Source organism: Dipteris shenzhenensis, chromosome 33 (assembly GCF_047967505.1).
Source record: "Dipteris shenzhenensis isolate YYH24624 ecotype China chromosome 33, Dip_SZ_1.0, whole genome shotgun sequence".
Classification (NCBI taxonomy): domain Eukaryota; kingdom Viridiplantae; phylum Streptophyta; class Polypodiopsida; order Gleicheniales; family Dipteridaceae; genus Dipteris; species Dipteris shenzhenensis.
This window is the reverse complement of record NC_141628.1, coordinates 25,002,507-25,030,453: the sequence shown is the minus strand read 5'-3', so window position 1 is coordinate 25,030,453 and position 27,947 is coordinate 25,002,507. Positions and strand designations below refer to the sequence as shown.

At 40.2% G+C, this 27,947-nt stretch overlaps 1 protein-coding gene across 2 annotated transcripts; it reads right to left on the bottom strand.

Moving 5' to 3' along the window:
* Positions 1-10,690: 10,690 nt before the first annotated feature.
* Positions 10,691-13,252, bottom strand: LOC147879872 (uncharacterized). 2 transcript variants are annotated; one of them, XM_087371684.1, is made up of 6 exons: positions 13,082-13,252; positions 12,798-12,927; positions 12,353-12,488; positions 12,116-12,152; positions 11,618-11,873; positions 10,691-11,466 (listed from the first exon to the last, which is right to left on the bottom strand). In XM_087371684.1, exons 1-6 carry the CDS (start codon positions 13,169-13,171, stop codon positions 11,330-11,332), a joined length of 786 nt encoding a protein of 261 aa, XP_087227810.1. In that variant the 5' UTR covers positions 13,172-13,252; the 3' UTR covers positions 10,691-11,329. The 2 variants fall into 2 exon arrangements, with proteins under 2 accessions (XP_087227810.1, XP_087227809.1); XM_087371683.1 differs by having other exon boundaries at positions 10,691-11,460; positions 13,082-13,238.
* Between the last annotated feature and the right edge of the window lie 14,695 nt (positions 13,253-27,947).

Below are 27,947 nucleotides of genomic sequence, written 5' to 3'. Positions count from 1 at the left end.
CGTCCACAGATCCCGTGATAGCCCCGAAATGAAGTAGTCATTGAGTACCTCTTGAGCAAGGCCGTTGAGCCACAGGCACACGTTGCAAGAGTAAGTTGAATTTGGATGCATAACCTTTCACATCCTGATCTCCTTGCTCCAAGCAATGCAATCTATCCAAAGTTTGTGGAATCGTTTTTTCTCGATGAAACCATCTCAAGAATGCATCGCGGGCTGCATCATATGTGGCAAAATGGTTCACTGCGTACTCTGCCAACCAACGTGCCGCCTTGCCCGATAAAGTTGACTAAAAAACCACCTCCTATCGAAGCAGTACCACAGCTCCCAGATTGTCGATTTCATACACCTTCTCAACCTGATGGACATGTGCATCGGGGTCGTCTTACTTTCACCCTAAAAACTTGGCATACTTAACGTGACCCGCCGCAGCCATCACAGCACCTCCAATGTTTGGTGCTCCTCTAGATGGCCTTCCTTGACCGAAGAGATTGCAAAAAGCCGCCAAAATCGCAGTTGGAGATGAAATTGCACTCAGCCTTGGTGGTGAAACTGACTGAGCACGTGGACTCTAACTCCAATCGACTCCTCCTGGAGCTTCTTGCAGACTGATGTCTCCATGCTCGGAATCGTTTTACGCCGCCGCAGCGGCATTGTCGGTGTCAAGGGATCAGGAGGTTCTTGCGAGCATTATGCATGCATGCCTACTGGGAAGATAACAATCGCAAAATTCACTGCCATGACCACCGGATGAGGTTCTTCACTGCCACATCGCTTGACCGTAAGCAGGGTGCTAGGGGTCAGATTGCATCCGATGGAGTTCATCTTGAAATCCATGGATTTGCCTCCTTACCACAGCAATCTCCTCCCGAATCTCCTTTGGAATGAGTGCAACTGTGTGCAAGCCTCCATGTAAAGTGCCTCCGCAATGACGGCAAGGAGCGGATGACATGAGCGCACCCAAAAGACTTTGCCAAAAGGGAATCAATTGCCAGATCGCGAATTCCTTGTGTGATGGTAAGAATGTGCATCGTCATCGCCAATGTGTAGCGTCATAAATACGTGCAGATGCTATAGGAAACAAAGACAACGATACGCGTAACATCCATGAGAACGGAATATAGATATGCAAGATAGACAGAACAATGAAGATCACTGTATTCCAAAGCAATAGCTCGCATAACAACTATGTACAAAATGTCATCGGAATGCTAGTAATAGCATGCGCACAGAACCGTCTGACGGTTGGGAAAGCAACCGTTGAAGACCCCAACCATTTGGAGATCCAAACTGTCAACCCTTGTGGCTAACCTACCCTCGCACACCCCTCTTGGTCACTGCTGCTAACCCACATGGTTATGCAATAACACTTTTCCTAATTCCACACAACTTGCTGGTTGTTGCATGTAGACTTCCTCGTCTAGGTGACCATTGATAAAAGCATTCTTGACATCGAGCTAGTACACATTCCATCTGCTGAGTGTTGCTAGTGCTATCAAGAACCGTATGGAATCCATCTTTGCTATTGGAGAATAAGTCTCATCATAGTCTTAACCATATTGCTGGGCAAATACTTTTGCAACTTGTCTGGCTTTGAATCTTTCAATGCTTCCATCTGGATTATACTTACCTTTGTATACCCATTTAGGGTTTGTTATGGCCTTCTTTCCTAGTGGAAGGTTGCATAATTCCCAAGTATTATTCTTGTACAAAGCTTCCATTTCTTCATTCATAGCAGTTTGCCATTCTGGCTTGTCAACTGCATCTTCAAACTACACTGGCTCCTCTGTAGCCATGGTGGTAGTCATAAGAGCATAATTGGTGTTCTCAGCTTGAATGGCTTTACCTTTCTAAGCATATGTCAATCTAGCTGGAGGTCTAATTTCCCTACTAGACTGTCTGAGTTGTTTTTGCTCTTCTCGAGGTACTTCTAGCAATTCTTGCTCTTCTTCATCAGCCTTTTCTGTAGATGACTGTGTAATCGTTGTGTTTATCTCCTGTGTATTTAAGGTTTTCCATTCCAATTCGTTGTCAAAGATTACGTCTTTGGAGATAATGACCTTTCGATTGATGGGATCATACAGCTTGTATGCTTTTCTTTCTTTACTATAGCCAACCATGATGCATTTACGTGACTTTGCATCCAATTTGTTGCGATGGTCATCATGTATGTGGGCATATGCTATGCAACCAAATATATAGAGATGCCCAATGCATGGCTTGTGTCCAGAGAATGCTTCATAAGGTGTCATACCCTGAATCGGTTTGGTTGGAAGCCAATTAAGCAAGTAGTCTATAGTGGCTATTGCTTCTGCCCAATACCGATTTGGAAGATTCTTCTCACTCAGCATTGCTCTAGCACTATCTACTAAAGTATCATTATTTCTTTCAGCTATTCCATTCTATCTGCACAAGTGAATTGTCTTCGAATGCCATGACTTCTGCAAAAGTTCATGAATGGTGAAGACATATATTCACCTCCTCTGTCTGATCTCATGAGACTTTGACCTATCTGCCTGTCTGGTTTTCTACCATGGCTTTGAATTCTTGAAATCTGGAAAAGACTTCAGATTTCTCATTTAGAAAGTAGACCCAACAATATCTATTGTAGTCTTTGATGAAAGTCAAGTAGTAAAGTGAACCATTGACGTTGCGGGTTTGGGCATTACACCATACATCAGTATGAATCAAATCAAGAATACCTCATGCTTGCAAGGTACTTCTGCCGAAATTGGTTCATTTTTGTTTACCTAAGCAGATGCTTCGCAAACTTTTCCAAGAAACTGAAGCTTAGGAATTCCAATTACCATATTCTAATTTCTTAGCTCTATCATGCTTTTGAAAATGACATGTCCATATCTCTTGTACCATTTTGCAGAAAGTGGCATCTGTTTTGCAGTTGAGATGACATGGCATGCAAATCTAGTACTGAAGCTAGCATTCTAAATAAGCGTCCTTCCTTGACTGCTTTTCCTACTAGTTGATATCCTCTGTATTTGTCTATGTTCGTGCATTCATCTCCAAGAAGATGACTTGGTAGTTGTTTTCCGTCATTTGACCAATAGATAAGAGGTTCTTGTTGAGTTTCGGAACATAGAGTACATCTTTCACCAATCCTTTCGTACTAGTGAAATTGTTCATAGGGACAATGCCTTTCCCTTGAATCGTTGTATTATCTGTCGTGTAGATGACATTCTTCTGTCCTTCAAATGGTTACATCTCTGTGAACCATTCTTGATTCTTTGTCATATGAGATGATGCACCGCTATTGATGTACCAAGGATCCTGATCTGCTTGGTCGACTTGATAACTACATTCTCCTTTCGAATTGCAATCAATGTCAAGATACATTGTTTCAGTCTTTTGCATATCCTTGCTTGCAAGGAACATATTATCAAGTTCATTGGCATAATGACTGTGACTTGAATGTCCACCACGATGATTTCCTCTTTTGTGGAAATTCCCTCGATTGCTGATAGATTGACCGCCTTGGTCGTACTTCTTCTTGCAGCAATCTCTTTCATAGTGTCCAAACTTATGACAGTAATTGCACTAAATGTTCGACACATTGGTGGATGCATTTCCTTGTTTTTGGAATCTTCCTCGGAATGATTTCCTCTTTGCTGATGCTAATGTTGCTGAGGATGATGTTGATGCTGATTCTGAATTTGTCGATGATTTTTTTGTTAATGATGACCGCTTCGCTGAAATGATCTACCTCTACCTCTGTTTCTGCCTCTACTTCTATCTGAAGTTGTGAATGCTTGATCATTGGAATGACCTCTGTGTGCGTGAATGGCTTGCATCCTGACTTCTTCACCAAGTAATACTGACTGAAGTTCTTCCAATGTTGAAGTTTGTTGTTGAATGGCAATACTCTAGACTAGATTCTTGTATCCCTCTCCTAGTCCATTTAGGACGACTTGAGCCATAACTAGTTTCACTGCTATTGCAAAAACTCTAGTTTATTTGGTTTCTGAGTGTGAGAATCTTGGAAATGTTCTTGGACTTGTAAAGAGCTGCGCACATATCCCATGCTTCTTTTGATGTCTTGACGGTGTTGATATGTTCGAGCATGACATCTTGGACATTCTATGATATGCATATTTGTCTTTCTTGTCCCATTCTACCGGTGCTCGATGTGATCATTGTTGGTGTAGCTATATATCTTGCTGTTGGTGTTATGGCAACAGGTAGAGTAGAGCTACTACTGGCTGGATCATCCAATGGTCTAGGTGTAGATCCATCGACATACTCCCATTTTTCATGAAGTACAAGAATGGTCCTCATTCGTTATTTCCATGTGTCGTAATTGGAGTTGTCTAGCTTAGTAGATGGCTCCAAATTGAGGTTGCTAGTCGTAGACATGGTGCAAGAAATGTACTCCAAGTGTCTGTGGGATCATTTTGTGAATCAACTGTCAAGTGTAATCTAAATTGTCGATGAAGATAAAACTATAATATATAATCAAATCTGTTACAAGGCTTGTGGCAAATGATGCCAGGAATAGCCAAGAGGCTTTACAAGGCTTGAAAGGATGTGCACAATGCCGAAAAATAGCCAAATAGGGTTTACAATGATGGCATGTGTGTGTGAAATCAAATCATGTGCAATCTGCCCACTGAACAATTGGTCAATGCCTCTGAACACTCTAAAGTCTGCTCACTGAACTATGGAACGTCAGATCTCAGGTAATGTGATGATGTGAAATCGCATGTGAGCGAAGGGACTAACTCCGAGTAGGAACTATTTAGAAATATTTCAGCATGGCTTGATTGGCTACTTTGGAGTTCTCTCTGTTATGGATGATCTATTGTAGTCTGAACTAGATCTAGACCAACCGCCAAGCGATGTAAAAGCAACAAATAATTCCTTTTCTTTATCCATTTTAGGTGCTGGGTCAGATGCGCTGATGTAGAGGTTGATGTACATGCACGAAGTGGATTTGTCGACGAGGCTCAAAAGTGTGTGAGACTTGCACCGAAATGTGTGCGTGATGTGATGAGCATGTAGAGCATGAAAAAGGGTGGTGGGGCCAAAAGGGTGAAAATGATGATGTGGCAAGAGGGGGTCATATGCAAAAATAGTGCCTATGGAGAGGTGTCCTAGCAGAGCATTGGTAAGGTGGCAACCTAGTTCACATGTAGGGCTTGACAAGGGGTAACTATGACTGCCAAGGGACTATGTGCCATGTGGCATTGGTGAGGTGTCCTTGATGACATGGTAGTCAATGCATAGGTGGCAGTCAATGATGGCATGTCGAGGTTGAGGTGTCATGATGATGTGGCCAATGATGTTGTAGATGTGTCATGTGTGATGTGGTAGTCGCTGATAACATGGCAGTCAGTGATGACATGGTAGGATAAGATGATGTGGCACGGAGTGGCCTCTACTGACATGGTAGACGAGACCTACAGGACACTCTACATGGCAAGGGGTCAGTGCTTGATGTGGTAGATGGTTCTGATGTGGCATAGTGGAGTGATAAGGCTGCCACATGGTAGCCTGGTGACCAAACCTTGTAGTGGGTTGAAGAATGGCCACATGTCAGATAACTACCCAAAGGGTATAAGGTATCAGAATCTTTGAGATTTTGATAGAATCTCAAAGATTCTATTGACATTCCGTCTTCTTCACATCTTGGATAGGTGTTGTGCCATTCAGGTCAGCCATTGATTGCAGGCGGTAGGTGGAACATTTTTGCAGAGGGTGGCAGAGTTCTGCCGTCCTGTTTGGACCTTGTGGCTATGGGAGGTCGTTGTAGGGCGTCTCGTTGGTCTGGTCGTTGGAAGCTACTAAAGGTGTCAATGGTTACAGCAATGGAGATGGGCTTAGCTTCTTCAAGGAATGGTGGATTTTCATGTTTAGTTAGATAACCACAAACATTTCATGGTCTTGCATGATATTTCATTCCATCATCAATGTCTCATGCTTCCTAGAATCCAAGGAAGAAGCACATCAATGGAAAGAACTTTCACAATCATCCATGCTCATCTAGAACTCAAGGTATTTTCAGCATGCACATAACATGTGAATTGTATGAAAACAAAAGGAAAAACATTGTCCTTTATTGAAGCATTTACCTTAGTATTCTTACCTCTACAAAGAGAGGGAAATGATACCAGCACAAAGAAGTTGCAAGGTAAATATTATTTGAATAAATTGCAAGGTAAGTTATTCCTTGAATGCGATTTTCTTCACAACATAGCTTGCAACACTCACTAGAGAGTACAGAATGTAAGAAAACAAACTAAAAACTCTTGTATCCTGATGAAGATGCCATCAAAGAGTTTTGTTCATGCATTTCTCATGCATAAGGCATGGAAAGGTTGGAAAAAAGCACTAAGAAGAGGGGGGAAGGATATTTCCTCCACTTCAAAGCACTTGCTGCCCGAAATCCCCTACACCATGAAGCTCTCTTAGTGAAGAACGGGCCACCCATGAAGAAAAGGTCATGGGAGACAAATGCGCTTGTTGGCAGTCCACAAAATTGTGATAGGAAGTGTTGCTACAAGCATAGAAGAGGGAAGGAATCAAAGGTTCCCTTTCTAGCAACATCTCGGTCCAATGGCATAGGTGGAAGGTTCCTTGAGGGTGCCTTTTTTCCTAGGTAAAATTTGGTTGAAAACTAGCATAGTTCCTTATTAGCCCACCAAAAATTCAAAGCCCACAAGTTCGTGGCAACTGTAGTTAGCCTTATCTAATCACATCCTACCTACTAGCCATATCTAATTAGATGACTCATTGCCACAATAGTTTGGAGAACGAATCAAATGGACTTAGTTCTAATGTAACCAAACTAAATGAGCTTAGTTCATGTAATGGATCTAGTTCCCATCCAACTAAACTAGATGGACTTAGTTTTGAAACCAATCAAACTAGATGAACTTAGTTCCCATCTAAACTAATGGGAGGGAATTTAGTTCCCTGTACTTGAACTATATAGACTTAGTTCCCATTCAATCGAACTAGCAGACCTTCTAGTCTAGATTTACCGGAGTGAGTCCATTTGAATATATGAGCTACCTTCCAAGTATTAGAGAATTGATGAGCAAGTCTATGCTACCCCTCACAAAGAATCACATATACATATGAATACAAAACTTTGAGATGTAAAAGGATGACTTGGTCATCACCATAAATGACCAATTCATCCTTGGACTAATTGATGACAATCCATTTATCCACTCATGAATTTAGGGCTGGAAAAATACAAGTGATGTAGATCACCATGATGATATTGTCAATTGCTTGGGACCAAGCTATGTTGGCTTATTTTAGTTCATATGTCATCCTATGAAGGCTCAAGTCTCCACCATAACATAACCTTTAACACAAGGGGGATACAAAAACTTCACGTTGGCCTATCACATGAATCAATTCTCATGAATGCACGTGGAAACCTTTGAGATGGCATCTCAAACAAGTGCCTTTGATAGAAATCCATTTCCTAAAAAACACAACACTCTATATAATAGTCATCTTCTAGGAGATGATTAATATATGCCCCCACAACAATGAAGTCTCTACCTCTATTTGCTTTGGGGTCTTCACTCTCCATTCTCAATATGCTCAAGAACATTTCTAGGTAGACGATGTGCACAAAGCATGCTATCAAAATCACCAATGATAGTTGCTTAAAGCTCATGGCTTTTAAAAATTGCATTTTATGTTATATACCTTCAAAATCTAAATTTGGGTACCTTCTGTGTAAAAGTTATTAGTTTAACAAATGGGATGTCATTTTTAATATAGTGTAATTTTCTAGAAATCCTCATTGCACTTGCTTTTGAAAAGAAGCAAGAGGGTCCATGTTGACCTCTTAGGATTAACATTTTTGTGGTTTGTTGATAACTTTGTCGAGCAAGAGATAAAATAGAACACACCCTAGTGGAGTAGAATAAGATCAATTCTGCTTGAGAGAAATTTCATGAATCACCTGTAATGATTTCAATAGACCAATTGTTGGAAATCACTCTCTACTTCACTAAAGTCTTCCAAGATCGCCCACCAATTAGGGGGCAAGATGTAGAGCATAATTGATTGAGATAAAGATCTAGGGTGAAGAAGTTCCAATTATCAACATGAAGGTTTTTAGGAACCACGTGATTAAGAGATTCCACATTGAGAGGCACTAGATTTAAGTCTAGCAATGGCTTAAGCCAAAGAACTTGAAACCATGACCCTTCAAGATTAATATGGCATATCAATGAGTAGTGATGCCAAAGTGTATGCTCAAGGAGGCATGCCTAAAGATAAGTGGGGCTTACTTCATGATGAGTTCATTGTGGTGAATATGGGATGAGCAAGGATCACCGATGTTGTAGCAGGTAGGCCATGGTTGAAAGGCACAAAAGTGAGACACAATTGGGAAGATGGTACGCTCAAAATTGAAAAAAAAGGCAAGGAATTGCATTTACAAATGGCAAAAAGAACAATCTTGAAAGAATGCAAGCTAGGAATGCTTAGAAGCAAAGGAAACATTTTGCATGTACATAGAAGAGAAGCTATCGGCAGTGAACATTGTATTGATGCCATGAGAGTAGCCACATAGTTGCTAGGGGATGAAGAGGAGCCAAAGTTGCTCATTTCGAAGGGTTCACTAAAGACGAAGGACGAGGCATGAAAATCAAAGGGAAGCATTTGCATTGGATCGACCAAATTAACAACAATGGCCAAATTACTGAGGGGGAAGCCATCAATGTGGGTTTCAAAGAATAGCTGAAGCTAGTATAGATCAATGACAACTTGCCTAAAGGCTTCATCAAGCAAGCCCAAAGAACTCTTTTACAACTATGTCTATCGCTAAATTTTATTCAACAATGAAGCCCCTTGATCCTAGATGCGAAGTTGATTAGAAACAAAGATACCAAATGAATCCCAACTATGCAAATTCTATCAAAACTAAAATTGATTGGCTATTGAGGATGAATACAGTCTCAATACAATGCGTACAACCAAATCATGCTAGCTAAAGAAGACAAAGAAACGACCACCATCACCGAATGAGGGGCATACTTAAGCAAAGTGATGTCATTCAGGTTTAAGAATGCACTAGCTACATTTCAACTTGGTTCATGAAGAAAACCCTTCAAGAGTCATAACCATTTTCCTGAATTACTTTGATAGTATACAATATGAAGCCAATGCACTTAAATTGTATAAAAAGTATTTTGTGTGTTGGGGCACATCACTCCATATAGAAGCATAATGATAGACAAATCAAAGATTGATGCCATTCAAGAAATGAAAGAGCAAAGAAATATCAACCAAGTTTGCTTGTGTTCATAGGATTCTTGAGCTTCTATAAGAGATCACCAGAGTAAACCATGTGCATGTATGTCAATGCATCAAAAATAGCAATCAGGTCCATTTTGTCTCAACTTGATGTCAACATGAATTTCCCCATGTTTTATGCCAACCAAATGTTCTCTACAAAAGAAACGAATTACTCCACCACAAAAGTGAGGCCATTGGAATGGTCCACAATGTTTAAAATTGACTTTATTTGTGGGCTACCATTCCTACATTTGATTGACAAAACAGTCATGAATCCAAGATTGGTTGTCAAAAGGATGCTTCTACTAGAAGAGTTCAATTTCAAGATCATTTATAATCCTCCCAAGATGTGACTTTCCACATGAGAGGCAGATAGTAATGGACGAAGCACATCAAGGAGTGGCAATGGGTCATTTTGCAACAGACATCACAGTCAAAAAATATTGAATGCTGGTTATGGTGGATCACAATGTATTTGGACATAACAAGGCACAACAAAAGGTGCGACACTTGCCAATGAGTGGGTAGGCCTTTCAAAAGTTAACCCCTGTACCCTTGGCAACCAAGGGTTATAGTCTAGCTGAGTTGATCAGAATAGATTGAAATAAGACAAATTAACTTTTACGTTTTGTTTTCTACTTCGAACTTACCGTAACAATGATTTAAAAAGATGATCAATGAGACATAAGACCAATCATTTATGAAAGGATATCTACGTCACCATGAGACCTATAGCCGTTTAAACTAATAATGAGTTTAAACTAATAATGAGACAAGTAAACCTTCTTTCCACAAGCAAACCGTATGTGACCCAACTATGCTAGGAGGGAAGATGTTTTCCATTGCCTTTGCTCTGTGTAGATCCCATAAACGTGGAGGTAGTTCAAGCATAGACTTGAGTTATATACAATAAAATGTTTGTTAGTACTGTTAAATGCAGCCCTATGAACCCTAGCACTTTCCTTGAAATATGCAAGCTCATCCTCTAGCATGTTGTCTCGCCCTTCATAATTTAAATGGTGAGTTTAAGAAACTTCGAATTAGAAGTGGTTCTCACACGTTAATAGAAAGATACTAATATTTCTGTATGAATGTATTGGGTAGAGGGTACACTACTCTAATGATTCCCGATTCATCCTTATCCCATCGATTAGTGAGGATGGTAATTTATAATTAATAAGCTCTTGGAAATCTCAAAGAAGAATCTGATTAGGATCAAGTGAAAAAAAAAGGGTGTAGATACTCACCGGAGTTACAATGACATAAGATTCGAGGTCGTAAACACGTAAATCTAAGAAAGACTTCTCACAGAAAGGTCGAGTTTGACCAAAGTCTAGAGAACAAGGAAAAAGACATATAACAGCAGACCTCACATGTAGGTTGGAAGATGCAAAGCCGCATGGAAAGTCGGAATTGTTACCCACTAAGTATGCAATTGCGCTACATTTAAATCAATGAATGGCTGTCAGTCAGACAGCTGAGAAAAACCGCTGAGCAAAGACTCAGCTCTTCGTTGTGTGTAAGTTTCCACCGGGGAAGAATTGAACGGCAGCGACTCCACACGAAAAAATGAAATCTAATTTCCTCTCCGGAATGTGCTACATTACATTATCGTCTTTCCCGGCTTTAGCAAAAATGGCTACGGTCTACGTTACTCGCAAAATGCAACATTATAGGCAAAGGAAAAATCTATGGTCATGTATGAGCTTGAAGCTCTCTGAAGAACCATAGCAGCAAGAATGCTTTCCTTGAATTCATGTATACGGCCTCCATCGAAGAAGGAACCCTCCATTGTTTCCGCCGCACTGATATGCGATCCCCCGATAGACTGAATATCATGCCAGGGCACGAAAAGCAGATGGCAGCACTCCCTGAGGGATGCATCTTGAGGTTCTACTAGAGGACCCAGCTAACTCATCAGAGATCTTCTTGTTGGCAGTGGTGGAAACTGCGGTCGAATATACACAACAAGTGCTCGAAACAGCGCCCTCAACAATTGAGAGGAGAATGTCGCCTATGCATCGGGTATGGCAATTGCAGATCATTCTACATTTCAGCCGGAAGACTGTTGGGAACCGACTCCGGGCAGGAACTGGTGTTGAGTAGGGCCGGGGATGGCGAACTGTGCTTGTGAAGAGCCCGACACTGCTAAACCGCTTGGGGGCATGTGGTCTGCAGTCAAGCCTGCATCTAGACAAAGCAGATCAATACGAATGCACTACCAAAGAAACTCGTTACTTCCGCTTGATCAATATAAAAACAAAGTATATAAGTCCAATGCGATTGTCTTGTACTACTCCGCAGATCTCTCTCCAATCACAAAAGACTAGCTTTATTTTACCTGTGGATTGCACTGGCATAGGCAATGCACCACCGAACGGTGGCAAAGTCGTAATGGTACTCACTCCTGGGTTGGCATAGGGTACGACCTGGGGAGGAACTTGCAATCCGTAACTCACTTGTTGCGGTGATAACCCACTCGTACCTTGCGGAGCCTGACTAAACGGATAAGGATACAAGCCTGTAGGACTGCCCAAGGTCCCGGGACCTCCATAAAAGGGAGGAAATTGTGGTGTCACATAGAGACTGTACATGTTCTGCGCACAGTACGCACATCACGAGGCGGGGATCGTCAGTACTAGACCTCACGGAAAGTCTGCGAGAGAACACATTTCAAACATCATTACATGAGATCTGCGATCTGCCGCCCCCAAATCAACGGAAACTAAGGAAACGGAGCCGGGAGACAACCCTAAACTGTAAGAAGGAAGTAACTCGTAAGTTTTCGGACTCTATCGGATCAAGAATCAAAATGACGCAGCAGGGAAAGGCTACATACCGGCGGGTAAGGGTACTCCGGGTTGTACGGAGGATATCTGAGAAAGACACATTCAGTTGCTTGATGTTAATTTGTCATGTAACGCTGCAAAATCTTAGTGTAAGCATAGCTACGAGAATAGGTTTTAGCAGCTGTACAATCGTGTTTGTGAGTTGGCCTACTGTAACGGAGCTTCAAAGCAGTGTTCACAGACTGGTCGGTCCGCCCAGTGGCCGGCAGAAGATGAATCTCACTCACCCATAGGGGGGGCAAGGAAAACCTTGGTTGTAAGCGTATGGGAAGGGTAGAGAATAGGTTGCAGTCGCGCCACTGTAAAGTTGAGTCCCGGATGCAGAGCCCCCAGTGTAAGGGCTCGCTGCACGAAATCGTCCACCTGAAATATCCAAGCGACTACAAGCGTCTCATACACAGACGTCCTCCGAAATTCGAATGCCCAAAATCTTGACAAGACCATGAATGATCAACTGCTGATTGAATGACTACGCAAAGTAGTGCGGTTTACACGAACGAAACCGTCCTAGAGGTACAGTCAGCGTCCAGAGAAGAACTGTCATTCTTTGAGGACTGACTCGGTCTATCACGGATGATCGAGTTGAACTTTCTGTTCACGACTGATCAAAGAGTATGATGGAGATCGGATATGGGTTTGCTTGTGGCAGGTGTAAGCGATGAGGTTTCCTACCGTGATGGGGCGTTCCAGGGCGAGAGCGGATTCCGAGGGAAGCGAGATTGCAGTTGGCCCTTCTACCATCGATGACAGGAGTGGGATCCGCGCAGGCTCGCCTTGCACCCTCAGGGTCACGGAAGGTAACCTGCGCAGGAAAGGACACCCACGAGAATGAGAAGGAAGGAAAAACTGCTTGGGAAGGGTTGTGATCGGACCGTGAAGCTCACAAACCAGGAGGCATATGAAGAGAGAGAGAGAGAGAGAGCGCGCGCGAGAGAGGATGGAGGCAGGGAGCATACGAAGCCATAGCCCTTGGAGCGACCGGTGGCCTTGTCCGTGATGACGACGGCCTCAAGGATCTCGCCAAACTGCTCGAAGTAGCGGCGCATGGTGTCACGTTGGGTTTCCCAGGCGAGGCCACCCACGAAGACCTTAGTGAGGGAGGTGTCACCGAAGTGGGAGGAGGAGGAGGAGGAGGGGTGGGGAGGGGGAGGCGTGGCTGAGGGGGAGGGGGAGGGGGAGGGGGAGGCCATGGGGTCGCTAGGGAATGGGGGGGGGGTAGGGCGAGCCATTTAGAAGCTCAAAGCTGTGGAAATGAGCAGGAGCAGGAGGCCATAGCTACAAAGCTACTGGAAGGGGGAATTGGGATCTGGGCGACCAGATTAGAAAGCCCCTAGCTACTACCCAAAAAACACACCAACCAGAAAGATAGAGAGAGAATCCACACGCCGCCGCTACAGAGAGAGAATTATATAGAGAGCGCGCCTGTAAGTATGGTTTCCCTGGGCCCTTCTTCCACTTGTCCCCCGGATCCCTTCCACGTGTCTCTCCAGCTCATCTTCTCTGGCGCGCACGCTATCCTCTATCCACTTCCCTCGTTGACTTTTGACCGCCACCCTCTCACCGGCGCCTGCTCCTTTCCCGCCATCGCCCGCCGCGCTACTAGAGATTATCCGTTCCCATGTGAGTCCCATTGGTGAGCACGCCTCCCCACACAAAGATTCCCTTCTCCACCGCTGGGCTCCCTCTGCTTTTGGATTTAAATTTTGGTTTTACCATTCCTCCTTTTCTCCACTCAATATAATCCCTATGTCTAAGGGTCCCTTTGCAAACGACTAAGAGGGCATTCCCACGCCTTTCTCAACTTCAATCCAAAGCTCAAGGGCGTCTCATGCAACGAGTTGTTCCCATGCCTTCTCCAACTTGAGGCAGCCTGAAATTTAGGACTTCAAAGGTAGATAAACGTGAAATCCACAGGCATTTCAGCCCTTCTACTCGTTGGAACTAGCACAAAGCAAGGCAAATCCATAGCCACCCTATTCTTCCGGCTAACATCAACGAAAATGCCGATGTTAACGGAGCTCATTTTATCTCCTCAATAGCCGGCATAACCCCTAGGACTGCACCAAAAATGGTCTTCCGATTTGTAGGGCAATGGCTTTGCCCAACACGGGAATGCACTCTAATAGAGGGCCCAAAAATAAATTGTAAGAACTAGTCATTACAGGCAACAGGATGAATCGTGGCGCAATTGAGAGTGCAAAAATGAAATCGCCAGAAGCACTAGGAATCATTAGAATCTTTTGAACCGCCTTGGACACTTATAAATATAAGTCCCCCAGACCAGGAGGGCAAAGATATGGAGGCAAACGGTAGCCTCGCGCATGGAAGAGGTCTACTAGCAGACCTGCAAAGGCCTACGAATGATTAAGGCTTTAATTTTTTGAATTAAACCCTTCTAGACTCCCGCGGGGATGTGAAAATGAAGAGATTAATAGGTGTCCACGTTATTGAAAAATTTACATTAGTATTAGTGCAGGGGGAGTTAGTAGAATTAAGGTAATGTTATGGAGGATTAACTGGTCAATTTCAATTAACCTAAGCCTTATGGACACGTGTCGTGAGATAAAAGACTGTGAGGAAATGAAAATCTGTGTTCTAGATGCTTCTCCACGCCCTTGCCCACAATATAAATCACTAGAGAGGGCAAGCCGCAGGGGTGCGGGGTGAGACGCAAAGGGCAAGGGGGGGAGATCTCAGAAGAGTCTCAACCAAGGAGAATGCCTTAGAGAAAAAGATAAGCGCCTCCGCTCTTGACAAGAGAGGCATGCAGATCTCTATAAGGGAGCATGCTTTGCTAGCTTGCATGCAGGAGCAGAAGGATGCTACCATAGCTGCAATTCTTGAGTAGGAGCAGAAGTAAATTGTAGGCACAGTAGCTTGAGAGTAGGTCGTCATCCGGGGGCAAATTGAAGAGTATAAGCTTTTGTACTCCACGTGAGGTATCTTGTAGAAGTCGGGATCGATTGTCAGGATCGCATTGCGCTTTGACGATTCTAGGGGAAGCGAAGAAGAGTAAGTTGATGGATCGAGGTGGGCAAGGGGAGGATGCTTGAACATTGATATCACTATACAATCTCTCGATTTTAATGCTGCTAGTGTTCGGGGATTCGTTGAACTGGGCACCAAAATTGCTCAGCCTGTATGGCAGTTGTAGGCCTAGACAGGTGATCAAAAGAGCGACAATGGTTGCATGCTGATACCAAGAGCCAAGGCAGCGAACGGCTCCATGTCACATCCTATGCTATAGGAGACAACGGCAATTCTAGCATGAAAGATAAGCTAGAAAGAGAGGTGAAGCCTTGGAAGCCTTGGGGGAGATAGAGGGGGAGGGGGAGGGAGAGGCAAAGGTAGAGAGGCTATTAGATAGGTTAGTATAGCTTAGGTTAATAGGTTAATTACAATTTGAGGGAGCAACAAAGGCAGAGCGATGGAGAGGCACAAGGAGGCGGAGGAGTTCTCTTTGAAAAATTAGGAATGTTGTGCAATTGATTTGAGTTCAAAAGCGTTAGTGGTTTACGAGCTATAGATTTTTTGAGATGAGTGAGCCATTAGGTTGTGTTCCATCCAAATTATGAGCAAAAGGGACACCAAGCTCCTCTAAGGTCACACAACACAAATAAAAGGGGGGGGGAGAGAGAGAGAGAGAGAGAGAGAGAGAGAGAGAGAGAGAGGCTCAAAGTAATGGATTGTACAAGGTCATGTAAGTTTTTCCTCAAAACATCTCATCACAGTTAGATGCGGCATTCCAAACTATCATTTACCTATAATGTGTGCGCGTGTATGGCTCATGTACCACAGGGTGTGCATAGTGAACACTATATAAATCAAACATTACATTGATGAAATATATCTTAATATATATTTGCACGAAATAATTCTATAGTAGCTAACCACTTAATCTTTAACATGCATCTAATAAGTCTTCATAGTTTCACCTTTTAAGGGAAACTAGTTAGCTTGTCACTAAATGGAGATGCATGAGGTTTGCAAACATATCCTAAGTTTTGCTTGGCATGTAGCTCCTATGCCATCTAAATCATGGTCTCCATTGGGTGTAATTGCATGGTGGATGATGGAAAAGACAATTCAATCTCAAGCACTAGTATTATGGTTCTTCCACACATTATGGAAGCAAGGCTACACTTCATTGTGCCAAGCACATTGAAAGACTTTTGACTCAAGGCAACTACCGCACTCCCTCCCTTCAATTTTCAAATTGGTAAACACTCCTTCCCTTCATAGTCTTGTACTTGTACTCTTCAATCCTACCATGGCTAGCAGCAAAAAAAATTCCCAATCATTTAAAATAAAGACACTCTCCAAGATAGCCAGTTTAGGCATCTCAAAACATACACATGATGTTAACAACAGTTTTTATAAAAAATCTTATCACCTTATTGTCAAAAGGTTTAAATAATGTTGCACACATGCCTTCTCATTTATTTTGATGACCATCTCTATGTGTGTTCATGCGCACGTGCACATGTGTGCATACACACCCAAACAAATGCACATAGATGCATTTGTGTGAGTGTATATAGTGTATGGACACATGTCTAAATGCAGTATGTTGTAAATAGCAAATAGATGCATCTCACAAAATTGTATTATGGGTCTACCATTCACACCTATGATCATCATAATTTCAGTGCAAAGATCCAATTGCAATAAGCTTATTACAATAGCTTATTGCAAAGATCCAATTGCAATAGCTTATTACACAATCTTTACAATTTCCATAACCATGGTCTCAAGAACAACATTATTGCAAGCATGACCCCAAGACTTGTTGTCGAGCGAATGATAATTGTATCTATGTGATGTAACAATCATTCAAAGTGATCGCTAAGACTCCTTAATAAAACTGCTTATCAAATTTCATTTAAAGTGGCCTACTAATGGTTTATGACATAGGCATCTCATGTCATATTTATATGGCCACCTATTTGTAGATGAGGATGCATTTTTTTATTAAAATAAGTTATGAAGAATTGTAATGTTTTATGTAAGAAGGGACCAAATGTGACAGATCTCAATTTTCAAACAATTCCATAGGGTAATTGTTTTTGTAAGCATCGCTCCATATGGTATAACAATAAAGCTCAAGGAGACCAATGAACAATAAATCCCAAGGGGTCTCTATATCTAAAGCATGATAGTAAAGCACATTGATGTGATCAACGCAAATCACAAACCATGAACACATCATCACTCTTACAACCTAGTCAAAACTATGCCATGTATGACCTAAGCCTCTCTCTCTCTCTCTCTCTCTCTCTCTCTCTCTCTCTCTCTCTCTCTCATAAGGATCTTGCCCCAAATAGAAAGGAAAGAGAACTACAGATGTTCAAGTAGATGGCCCAAATTGAGAAGAATTCAAAAATGTATTAGTTAGTGGGAAAGGTAGAAGGGGATGGGTGGCAACACAAGGGAAGGCAAGTAATTAATGAGGACATCCCTCTATATATGAGGGCGAGTGAGGGGAGGGGTAAAGTGAAGAGAGTGATTAATGAGGACCTTCCTCTATATATGAGGGAGAGAAGAGGTGTGGAAAGGCAAGGAGAGGGTAAAGAGGAGAGTGACTTATTAGGACCTCTCTCTGTATATGACGGTGGTGTTCTCTCACCTCTATTTTTTGAGAGTGAAGTTTTAAAACTCTAATTCTTTAACAATATCTTCACTCCATCTTCATGTAGCCCAGTAGTAAATACCTTTTGAGTGGGTTTTTGGATGTAGTGAGTTCAAGTCCCTTATGCATGAGATTTTGAAGTTATCCCTTTGACCTTAGATTAATTGTGGTACTCCATCTTTTCACCTAAGAAATCAATTGAATTTCCAATTGAAAAATGAAGGCCTTTTCAATTACTTAGGTTAAGTAATGAAGTTATATGTATGGAATAATTTGTTGAGTGTAAGAGCCTTTAGAAAGTATAGATGAGAAAACTAATGGAGGAATTATGTGAAAGCCCTTAATGCTTAGGGGTTCACCTACAAAATTTTAGTTTATACGTGCATTCGAAATGAGGGGTATTTTAATCCAACCTTTTGCAAAAATTTAACAAAATTACAATAACAGGAGGGGTTTTTTAATTCAATTGTGGGAAAAAGTAAAGAGGAGTGTTTTTATTGTGGGAGAAATTTTAGTTGAGGGGTTTTTTAATACCCTTTGAACACACGTGATACATAGGGTTTCTTAGTAGTACACCCCTCGAGCCTTAATGGAGGAATAGGTGGTGACAGTTGTTAGCCATTAGGTCTTCAATTAGGTGGGAGCCATTGGCCATTAGGTCTTGGATATACAACAGCATCAAAATCATAGTAAAGGATCTACCATGGGCATCTATAGAGGATGGATTCTACCATGGGCACCTCTAGAGGATGGATTCTATGAATGTAGCATCCATCCTCTAGAGAAGCCCATGAGTTATGGATATCCACATAGGTGAATGATGGCTTCACCCATTCATAAAACATGTGTATTTAATTCACCTCGTATACCTTATGTATACAGTTCACCCCCTATTCCATCGTTAATGCATCCTTCGATCTTGGCCAACCAAAAAGTTGATAAGACATTCCTAAGACCCCTCTATTAAGGCTTAAAATATATTCCACTTTGATGGTATTTGTAGCCGCCTAACACACTTTCACCTTTCCCTAACACACAAAAAGACACACACACGCTTGAGCATGCATGCATGCACACGTGCACACACACAAGCTTGAACAATATCCCTTGGAAAGCACTACATCCCCATCACGTGAGTGCACAATGGAATTTTTGTTGGAATTCTCAATTGTGTATTTTTCTTGAGAGCTATGGAAGGGGTATGGAAGCCACCAAAACCATCTAGCGAAATTCCCTTCATCCTATACTACTAAGCATCATTTGCAACTCCAGGGGGCATCTTGAGTGTGTTTCCTTTCATTTTAAGGTCACCATTAAATAGAAACACGCACCTTCATCTCAATCTAGATACATATGTCTACAAAGATTATGTACAAACATGCATGTATGCATATGTATGGACTTACATACATATAAACTATATATACATATGCATGTATGCATACATACATGCATGCATACATATATACACACACATGCATACACATATACATGCATGCATACATATACATATAGACACACATGTATATACACATGCATACATAAAACACACATGCATGCACATGCATTGAACTCTTTCCTACTACCAACTCTATGGTATAGTGAGCTATGCATATTTCTTTCTTCTTAGAGAATTATGTCCTATAACACTATAGAGTTTAAGTACGTATTGGTTCTTTGTGTCTCAAGTTCCTCCTCTCCCCATATTATTTTCTACAATTTGTCACTAAAATGAAATGACCTAAAAGAATATCCCACTAAAGGTTTCCTTACCACATGTCTATGGAGGAGGATGGGAAATGATGGAGATGTTAAGGACTATGGAGGGCTATTGATACTTAGAGAGGGAAAAAATTCCAAGTGGAAGATGCTCCTAATGCAACTCAAATCACAAGGATAGTTTCAAAAGGTCCTCTAAATTCCTCGGTCAATATTACAAAGGCTCCCAGTAGCACAAAAGGAGTCAACCCAGCATTTCCATTTCAAGCAGAGAAGTGAAAGCTATCTATAATCCCAAACTATTGACAATCCTAGAACCTAGGCATAGATCCACACCATTGCTCTTGTTTTCCTGTTTATAGGTCATCAAATGCTTGGTTGTTGATCGTCATTGTGTTGCATTGAGCTATCAATAACGTGTCATTATGAGTTATGATAGTTTAGGCCACTACTCTTGCTTACATTGAAGCTAAGTTGCATGTTATAGTTGTCATGTAACCACATTGCGTAGTTTTGTATGATTTGCTGCAGTTGTGTTTTGTTGAGTCTAGTCCATTTATTTTCTTATACTTTGTTGGTAATTCTTGTGTATGCTATTGTAGTGTCGTAGTTGTCAGATATTACTATGCTTGCTTTGCTATTATTGTATCTATTTTTTATGTGTCTTTGCTTGGTTGCTCGTCGTACATTTGTAGGTTGCATTGCTTTATTTCTTCCAAACCACCAAAGAAACTACCAATGTCTACAATGATGCAGCCCCATTCCATGGTTGGGTCTCAAGCTCAAGATCCTTATAAAGATATCCTTACTAAAGGTCCTTATAGAGGGAGTATCAAGCACAAAAAATTCCTTACTATATGTCCTTATAGAGGGAGTATAAAGATATCCTTACTAAAGGTTCCTACAGAGGGAGTATCAAGCACACAAAATCTAATATAATACTCCATAATTCCTAGAATAAATGTCAAACACATAAATGAGCATAAGTGAAGCTCTAATTGATAGAATCAAAAGATTTACTATTCAAAATAAAGATGAAGAGAAGATCCTTACTAAGAAAAAAGGGCCAAGATACTAAACAACTGGACCATTAAAATGATGTGACAAGGTGAATTAAGGAGAGCCAAGTCCAAATGCACACTAATCCTTGATGCCTACCAAGGAATCTCAAACCCAAGGAGCTAGAAGTAGAAGACCAATTCCCACAAGATGTTGAGACTAGGCTAGATTAATAGTTGTGAATATTCATTTAATAAAACAATTTGATTCATTCTAGGTGACAATTGATGTCTAGGGAGTCTCTGAGAAGCTCATATGACTAAGATAAGAGCTAGATAGCAAAAAATTTACAAAACACAAGGAGCGTGTGTCATTCAAGAAGGATTGTGTAGCAATCACATCAACATGGAAGTATCAAAGAGGTAATATACTTACTTGTATGGGAATTGTGGAGAACAAGGAGAAGTCTTGCACCCTTTCAGTAAGTTGCCTACTAGGTCATGTGTTTCTCTTCCAAGTTTGTGATTTGGTTTTATAATACCAATACATTTTATGTGGAATTACACTAAGGTAAGGGGTGTTCCACCTAAAATACATCAACATAGAATTTGTTGATGACCTAATGCACAAATAAGGCAGCAAAGATACATGATAAACCCAAATGATGCTAAGAGAGTAAACAAAGAGGCTAATCAACATTTACTAACTAGATTTGTCTATGCACTTGATGGATTGATTGACTCTTCTAGATCATAGCAATGCCCAATAAGAATCGAAAGATATGAGTTTGTATGGATTACAGGAAGATGAATGCCTAAATAATTCCAGATTCATGTTTACTTACCCTTCATGGATGAGATTCCAGATCAAAGTGCAAGTCATGACTTAGAATTAATCATGATCTTACAACACATACAACCAAATTTCAATAGTTGAGGAAGATTAACAAAAAATATACTTTACCACTGCTGGAGCTTGCATTTGTCAAATTGATGCCTTTTGGATTTAGGAATGTACCCTAAATTTGTTATTCACATTGGAGACCATCTGAGATTATTTGATAGAATTCATGGCCCATGCCACTTATTGTTACGAAAATTGTATTTTTGATATTTCTTGCATGGAAATTATTTTATTTTAGTCGTGTGACTATGGCAAATTATTCCATAGGAGCGCACCGGACTCAGCAGGTGTCCTAGTGGATGCTTTGTGGAGTTTAGTTGGGAACTCCTAACTACCTGTGTTTTTCCTAGGCGAGATGGATAGTATTGTGGGTGATTCAATACTAATGTCGCTAGTGTTACTACTGTTATCACAATTGGTCACAAGGTGTGTATTTTGATGTCTGTATATCAAGCGTACAATTGTGTTGGGATTAGTTGGTGTGATGATTCATTAATTGATTGTAACAAATAACACAATTGGCAGCTTGAGTACATATGATGAGTTGGATAACAAGGAACAGAGATGGTGAAGGTGATTTGGATTGATCAAAGTATCTATTGGCTGTCAAAGGCCATGGGCCATATTGTAAAGTAATGAATTTTAAGCTGTGGGCTATTTTATTTTAATTAATTGTGGATAAGGGCATATTAAGCCTTGTAATATTTTAAGCTCGTGGAGCTTTGTTGAGCAATCCCTCTAATTATGGACAAGGGATGCTTTTGGATGTACTATTACAGGCTCTTTGCTTTTTGGAATTACAATTATAAATACTCTAGATGGGAACGAAGAGCCACCATCTAGGGGGGGCAGATTGGACCTCATGCAGTGTCGCTCTTTCCTTCTCTTCTCTTCCCCACTTGTTTCCTTGTTCTTGGTTTCTATGGTTTTGGTAAATCTTGAATTTGTGAGCATGTTAGATTTGAATCAGCTTTCGTAACAATGGTATCAGAGCCTAGCTATGCTCTAGCCTGATTGCAAGAGGCAAGAAACATGAGCTTTTGCAGTCTGATGATATATTTGTTCTCAGAATGTTCTTTCTTATTGTTTCAACTACTTGATCACTAGGTTTTGAGTTTGCATGCAAAAGTTATTAAGATGCTTTGAAAATCAATGCTACAATTGCAATTGATGAAAACTGCTTGTGTAGGCATGTTCAAAGGGTATGTGCTGGCTCTTTTGAGTGGTTGGATCAATATGTTCCAACTTTAGGTAAGAAATTTATGGTTGTTTCCTTTTCACTACCTAATATCAATCAATTGGTAGAAGCAGTCTTTGGATAGGAAGATGAACACCCATGGCTAGGATGACTTAAGCTTAGGGCATGAGGATAATAAAGATTCATATTCTTATATAATTAATGATATTTAAAGTAATAGTAGCATCATGTGATTTCAAGAATGGAAGTCGTATGAAAATCGCAACCTGGATGTCACTCTCCTAAGCGAAAGATCACGACTATTTGGAAGAAAGTAATAGGACTAAATTATGAATTGAGAGTTGTAGATGAAACAAGGACAAATAGATGCATGATATGCATGTTCTTGCTTCGATAACAATCAAAGATTTCTCTTGTTAGCTTAGTAGACACAATCAAGCATACAAGCATTGTGATGAGATAGCCAAGGCATCTCTAGATAGATCTTTTATCCTTTTTCTTTGCTTTATTTAATTGTTTTTTCTTTAGTTGCATATGATTAGTAGAAGGGTATATGTACGTCATTTTTTAATCACACGTCAAAGTTTTTGATTTAGGTTGGTAGCTACTAATGATCCAATTTGCATTTTCTTCAATTGCTAGAAAATACATAGAAGATATTATCTGACATACCAATTGTTTTTCATTATCTATAAAAGCATTTTTGTAAAGAAACTACTAGAGTAAAAATCTTGCCACCACCGAACAATCATGCCTTCCCTCTTGCTTAGCAAAACTGTCATATGCTTTTTCTTCTCTTTAATTTTCTCTATTTCACTTCATATAAGCAGAACACTTTATTGAAGCATACCATATGTATCACACAATAATTATTTTATCATCTACAGTTAAGCTAGGATTGGCATCTACTCAAGCAAGCTATGAGGAAACCAGCCCTCTAAGTAATTGTATTTCTTATTTCATACATACCACATGATATATATCTTGTTATCCTTATTAATGCACATAATCATGCTTATTTAATCCACAAAAAACTCTTAGCTCACCCAGAGTGTCCTAGATCCCATATAGGCTATCATATTTCACTGAAAAGTATATGTCACTTATTCCTAGTCACATCAAAAGGAAAAATAATTATGCTTTGTATTTGTTATTATTTCTCAATATCATATTGGTATGGGATGATATAGATATTGAGGAATATGACAAATATAACCTGTAACAAAATAACATAAGCAATGGATAGATGTGGTATAGTGTTTTCTCTTGGTACAAGATAAGAATAAAAATAATCTTTCATAAGTTTTGAATTCGCTAAATTCATTATTACTTGGTTAATGAGAGCTTAAGATCTCTTGGAGAAATTTTTTGACCATTATGATACTTGATAAATATCCAAGAGATTACTCTTCACATGTCTACTTGTTGACTCGGAAAGTCAAATACACAACAAAGGTCAGTTGCAATCCAAGCAAGAGAGATGTTACGAAAATTGTATTTTCAAAATTTCTTGCTATGAAAATTATTTTATTTTAGTCAAGTGTGACTATGGAAAATTATTCCATAGGAGCGCACCGGACACAATGGCGGTCCTAGTGGATGCTTTATGGAGTTTAGTTGGGAACTCCTAACTACCTGTGTTTTTGCTAGGCTAGATGGTTAGTATTGTGGGTGATTCAATACTAATGTCGCTAGTGTTACTGGTGTTATCGCAATTGGTCACAAGGTGTGTATTTTGATGTCTATATATCAAGCGTACAATTGTGTTGGGATTAGTTGGTGCGATGATTCATCAATTAATTGTAACAAATAACACAATTGGTAGCTTGAGTACATATGATGAGTTAGATAACAAGGAATAGAGATGGTGAAGGTGATTTGGATTGATCGAAGTATCTATTGGTTGTCAAAGGCCATGGGCCATATTGTAAAGTAATTAATTTTAAGCCGTGGGCTATTTTATTTTAATTAATTGTGGATGAGGGCATATTAAGCCTTGTATTATTTTAAGCTCGTGGAGCATTGTTGAGCAATCCCTCTAATTATGGAAAAGGGATGCTTTTGGATGTACTATTATTGGCTCTTTGCTTTTTGGAATTACAATTATAAATACTCTAGATGGGAACCAAGAGCCACCATCTAGGAGGGATAGATTGGACCCCATGCAGTGTCGCTCTCTCTTTCTCTTCTCTTCCCCACTTGTTTCCTTGTTCTTGGTTTCTATAGTTTTGGTAAACCTTGAATTTGTGAGCATGTTAGATTTTCAGTTTTCGTAACACTTATCATCTATGGAATGATGTCACATGTTGAGCTCTAGAAGTTCGCTTATCTTGCATGCATTAGCAAATACTTCCAATGTCAAGAGATAAGTTCTATCTAAATCCTACCAAGTGTGTATTTTTTGTGAAATATAAAGTGTTACTCTCATCAAACCATTTCCAAAGAAGGCAAGAGTGCAAGATCTAGGCCATAAAGAGGTGCCCCAAAAAAATAGTTTACTATGTAACATGTAAGTCATTCATAGGCTATATCTATCTCAAGGAGACTTGCTTCCATTGGGCCAAGAAGAAAGCTTCAATGTACCAATAATCAAGGGTCTAATAGTGAGATCTCACGTTGTTAGGCAGCCAAGGTGGAATTTGATCTTGGCTAGAATTTGATCTTCCATGTACAAAAGTTAAAGATTGCACCAACCAAGGTCATTCATAGGTTATATTTATTGGTAGTTCATAAGCTGAGCCCCTCCACAAATTTTCTTGAAAGGATACTTGCTTTCATTAGGCCAAGAAGCAAGACTCAATTCTCTAATAATCAAAGGATCAAGTAGTGAGATCTCTTGTTGTAAGGCAACCAAGGTGGAATTTGAGCTTGGCTACAATTTTATCATCCATGTTCACAATGATGCCTTGTGTTCACGATTAGAGAACAATTAGTTCAACCATAAAGAAAGGTAGATTACCTATTTTTCTATGCTAGCATGATCCGTGCATCTCTTGAACGCAATTACAGCACCACTAAGAGAGAAGCATGAGGTATATTGTATGGTGTATTGATGTTTACATAGCACGTACCTCACAGAATAACTATCCAAGGAAGGCTATCAAGATGGATGCTTTTGTTGCAATAATTAAATTAAAAATATATCATAATCTAAATAAATGATTTCATCGTGGATCGGATTACTTATTTCATATGTTGATGGTAAAGATCAAGACAAGAATATCAATCTAGTTACCTAATGTCTCATTACTTGAAGTAGAGGCAATTGATCTTAACATGAGAAACTGATATGATACTTGTCCTTAGTTACTTTTCCCAATCAAAAGTCCCAACATAGGCATAAAGAAATAGCCCTTAAATCTCGGTTATATACATTGATTGTAGGACATTTATACTACTAAAGAACAAATAGCTTTTTCCTCCTCACAAGAGACATTTGGTCTAGAAGAAACTCACTAAGATGTTGTAAGAGGTAATTTGAAGGTGAGGTAATGACCCTAAAGTAATGCATGCAAGTATTTAGTGGATGCTTGTGTTTCAAGACATTGTAAAGCATTGCAAGTTATGTAACGTCTTCCATCTAGTAGGGGCATCCACTACTGAGCAATCATAGGCCCCTAGAAATGAGTCAAGCATGGGAGGCTGTACAAAGAGGTGACTCGATGTCAAGGGTACATTCAAAGGAGTCAACAAACAAGCTCAAAATAACTATGTTATTGTTGTGTATGGTTATGGTATGAAGTGGGCTAAAGCCAAAGCAACTCTAAGACAATTCAACTTGGAGCACATTTCAATTTGTGCTCAAGAACTATGTTTACTATTCTGGATGTCTTATGTAGTTGTAGACTATCAAGGCTCTCATTCATGAACAAAGTGTTTTCTATGCAAAATTGTGAGTTCTGTAATAATGCATAGGATAGTTGCATGCTATCCTTCGTGGACATCCAAGCCAAGTCGATAGACAAGATTCTCAAGGTAATCTTTACAAAGATGATTAATACTAGGTGAACCAATAGGGATTTCAAATTGCATAGCACATTATGGACCTATAGAATGGCAATGAGCTAGCTACCTAACATGCACATTTGTTTAGATTTTATCTTGAAAGAAATAGTGCCACTAAAGTTTATCGTATCAAGTTTGTGAGTGGCTCGGGGTCAACACTTAAACAACCAGTATACCCTAATCAGATTGAAGTTTAAGTAACGTTATTGCAAGAAGTGATTCAACGATGGAGAAAAGCCTGGCATATTGAACATTTACTCATGCCCTCAAGAAGGGCATGTTAGTGATTTTGTATAATTCAAGCTTGCATCAAACAATACTAACCTGCAGATGGGCTTGAATGTCCCATTCCAAAGCACAAATACATATAGACAAAATTTCACAACTCAAACACCTTTGAGGAGAGCATCTGCCTTAGCTAATCAATAGCCAAAAACTCAAACTCTTTAATATGATTCTAACCACGTCATCCCTAACTCCTAGTCAAAGTCTAGTGACAAGTTGGTAGTACAACCACAGTCTAGATTCATGCATGTGGAACTCAAACCCTTTACTATGATTGTAGCCACTTTCATCTCTAACTCCTAGTACAAAGTCTACTAACAAGTTGGTAGTACAACTACAATCTAGATTCATGCTTAAACAAGATGAACATACATGATACCCTTGTATTCACATCACTTTGTGGTCTATCATGGGATAGACCACTCACTTCATCACTAGTGATTTCTATTTCTTGACAATACGCATGCGCGCATGCACACACACACACACACACACACACATGCATGCATGCACACACTCATAGAGCACCACTTTGAACTCAAGCTTAGGATCAACCAACCAAGAAAAGTTGTGTTGCAATTATCCATTCCTCGTACCTATTTAAAAGATTTTTTACTAAAACATATTAAGAAGAAGAAGATAGAAGACTTGATTAACTATACAACAACCTTCAAATTTTGAGATAGGAAGACACAATTATCATTAGCTAATTAAACATGTTTTTCCTTGAGGGCAAACCAAGAAGATACTCTACCAAGAAGCACTCCAATAACCAAGTCAGCCATGAGTTCAACAAGGATCAAGAAGGCCTTGCTCGCTACCAACTACCACAACAAATAGTGCTAACATGTGAGAGAGCCAAGTGGTTGATGCCCCTACCCTAGTGATAGAAGAGTTCACTAGATATGCTTGTGAGGGAGCAACTACCAAGATATATGGGATGCACAAGCAACTTATGGCAAAGAGGAGTGCGCTAAGGATCCATGCTAGGACGAGGAATCATAATCATGCAAATAGGGCATCATAGAATATCACAATGATGGGAAGAGTTCGTGGCAATTGGAAAGTAGAATGCTTTCTTCAA

Excerpts from the sequence above, each read along its gene's own strand:
- LOC147879872 (XM_087371684.1), bottom strand. The coding sequence starts at position 13,171 with ATGCGCCGCTACTTCGAGCAGTTTGGCGAGATCCTTGAGGCCGTCGTC. Across the intron at positions 12,489-12,797 it reads CCCTGGAACGCCCCATCACG|GTGGACGATTTCGTGCAGCG; the intron begins GTAGGAAACCTC and ends TGGATATTTCAG. Across the intron at positions 12,153-12,352 it reads TTTCCTTGCCCCCCCTATGG|ATATCCTCCGTACAACCCGG; the intron begins GTGAGTGAGATT and ends TGTCTTTCTCAG.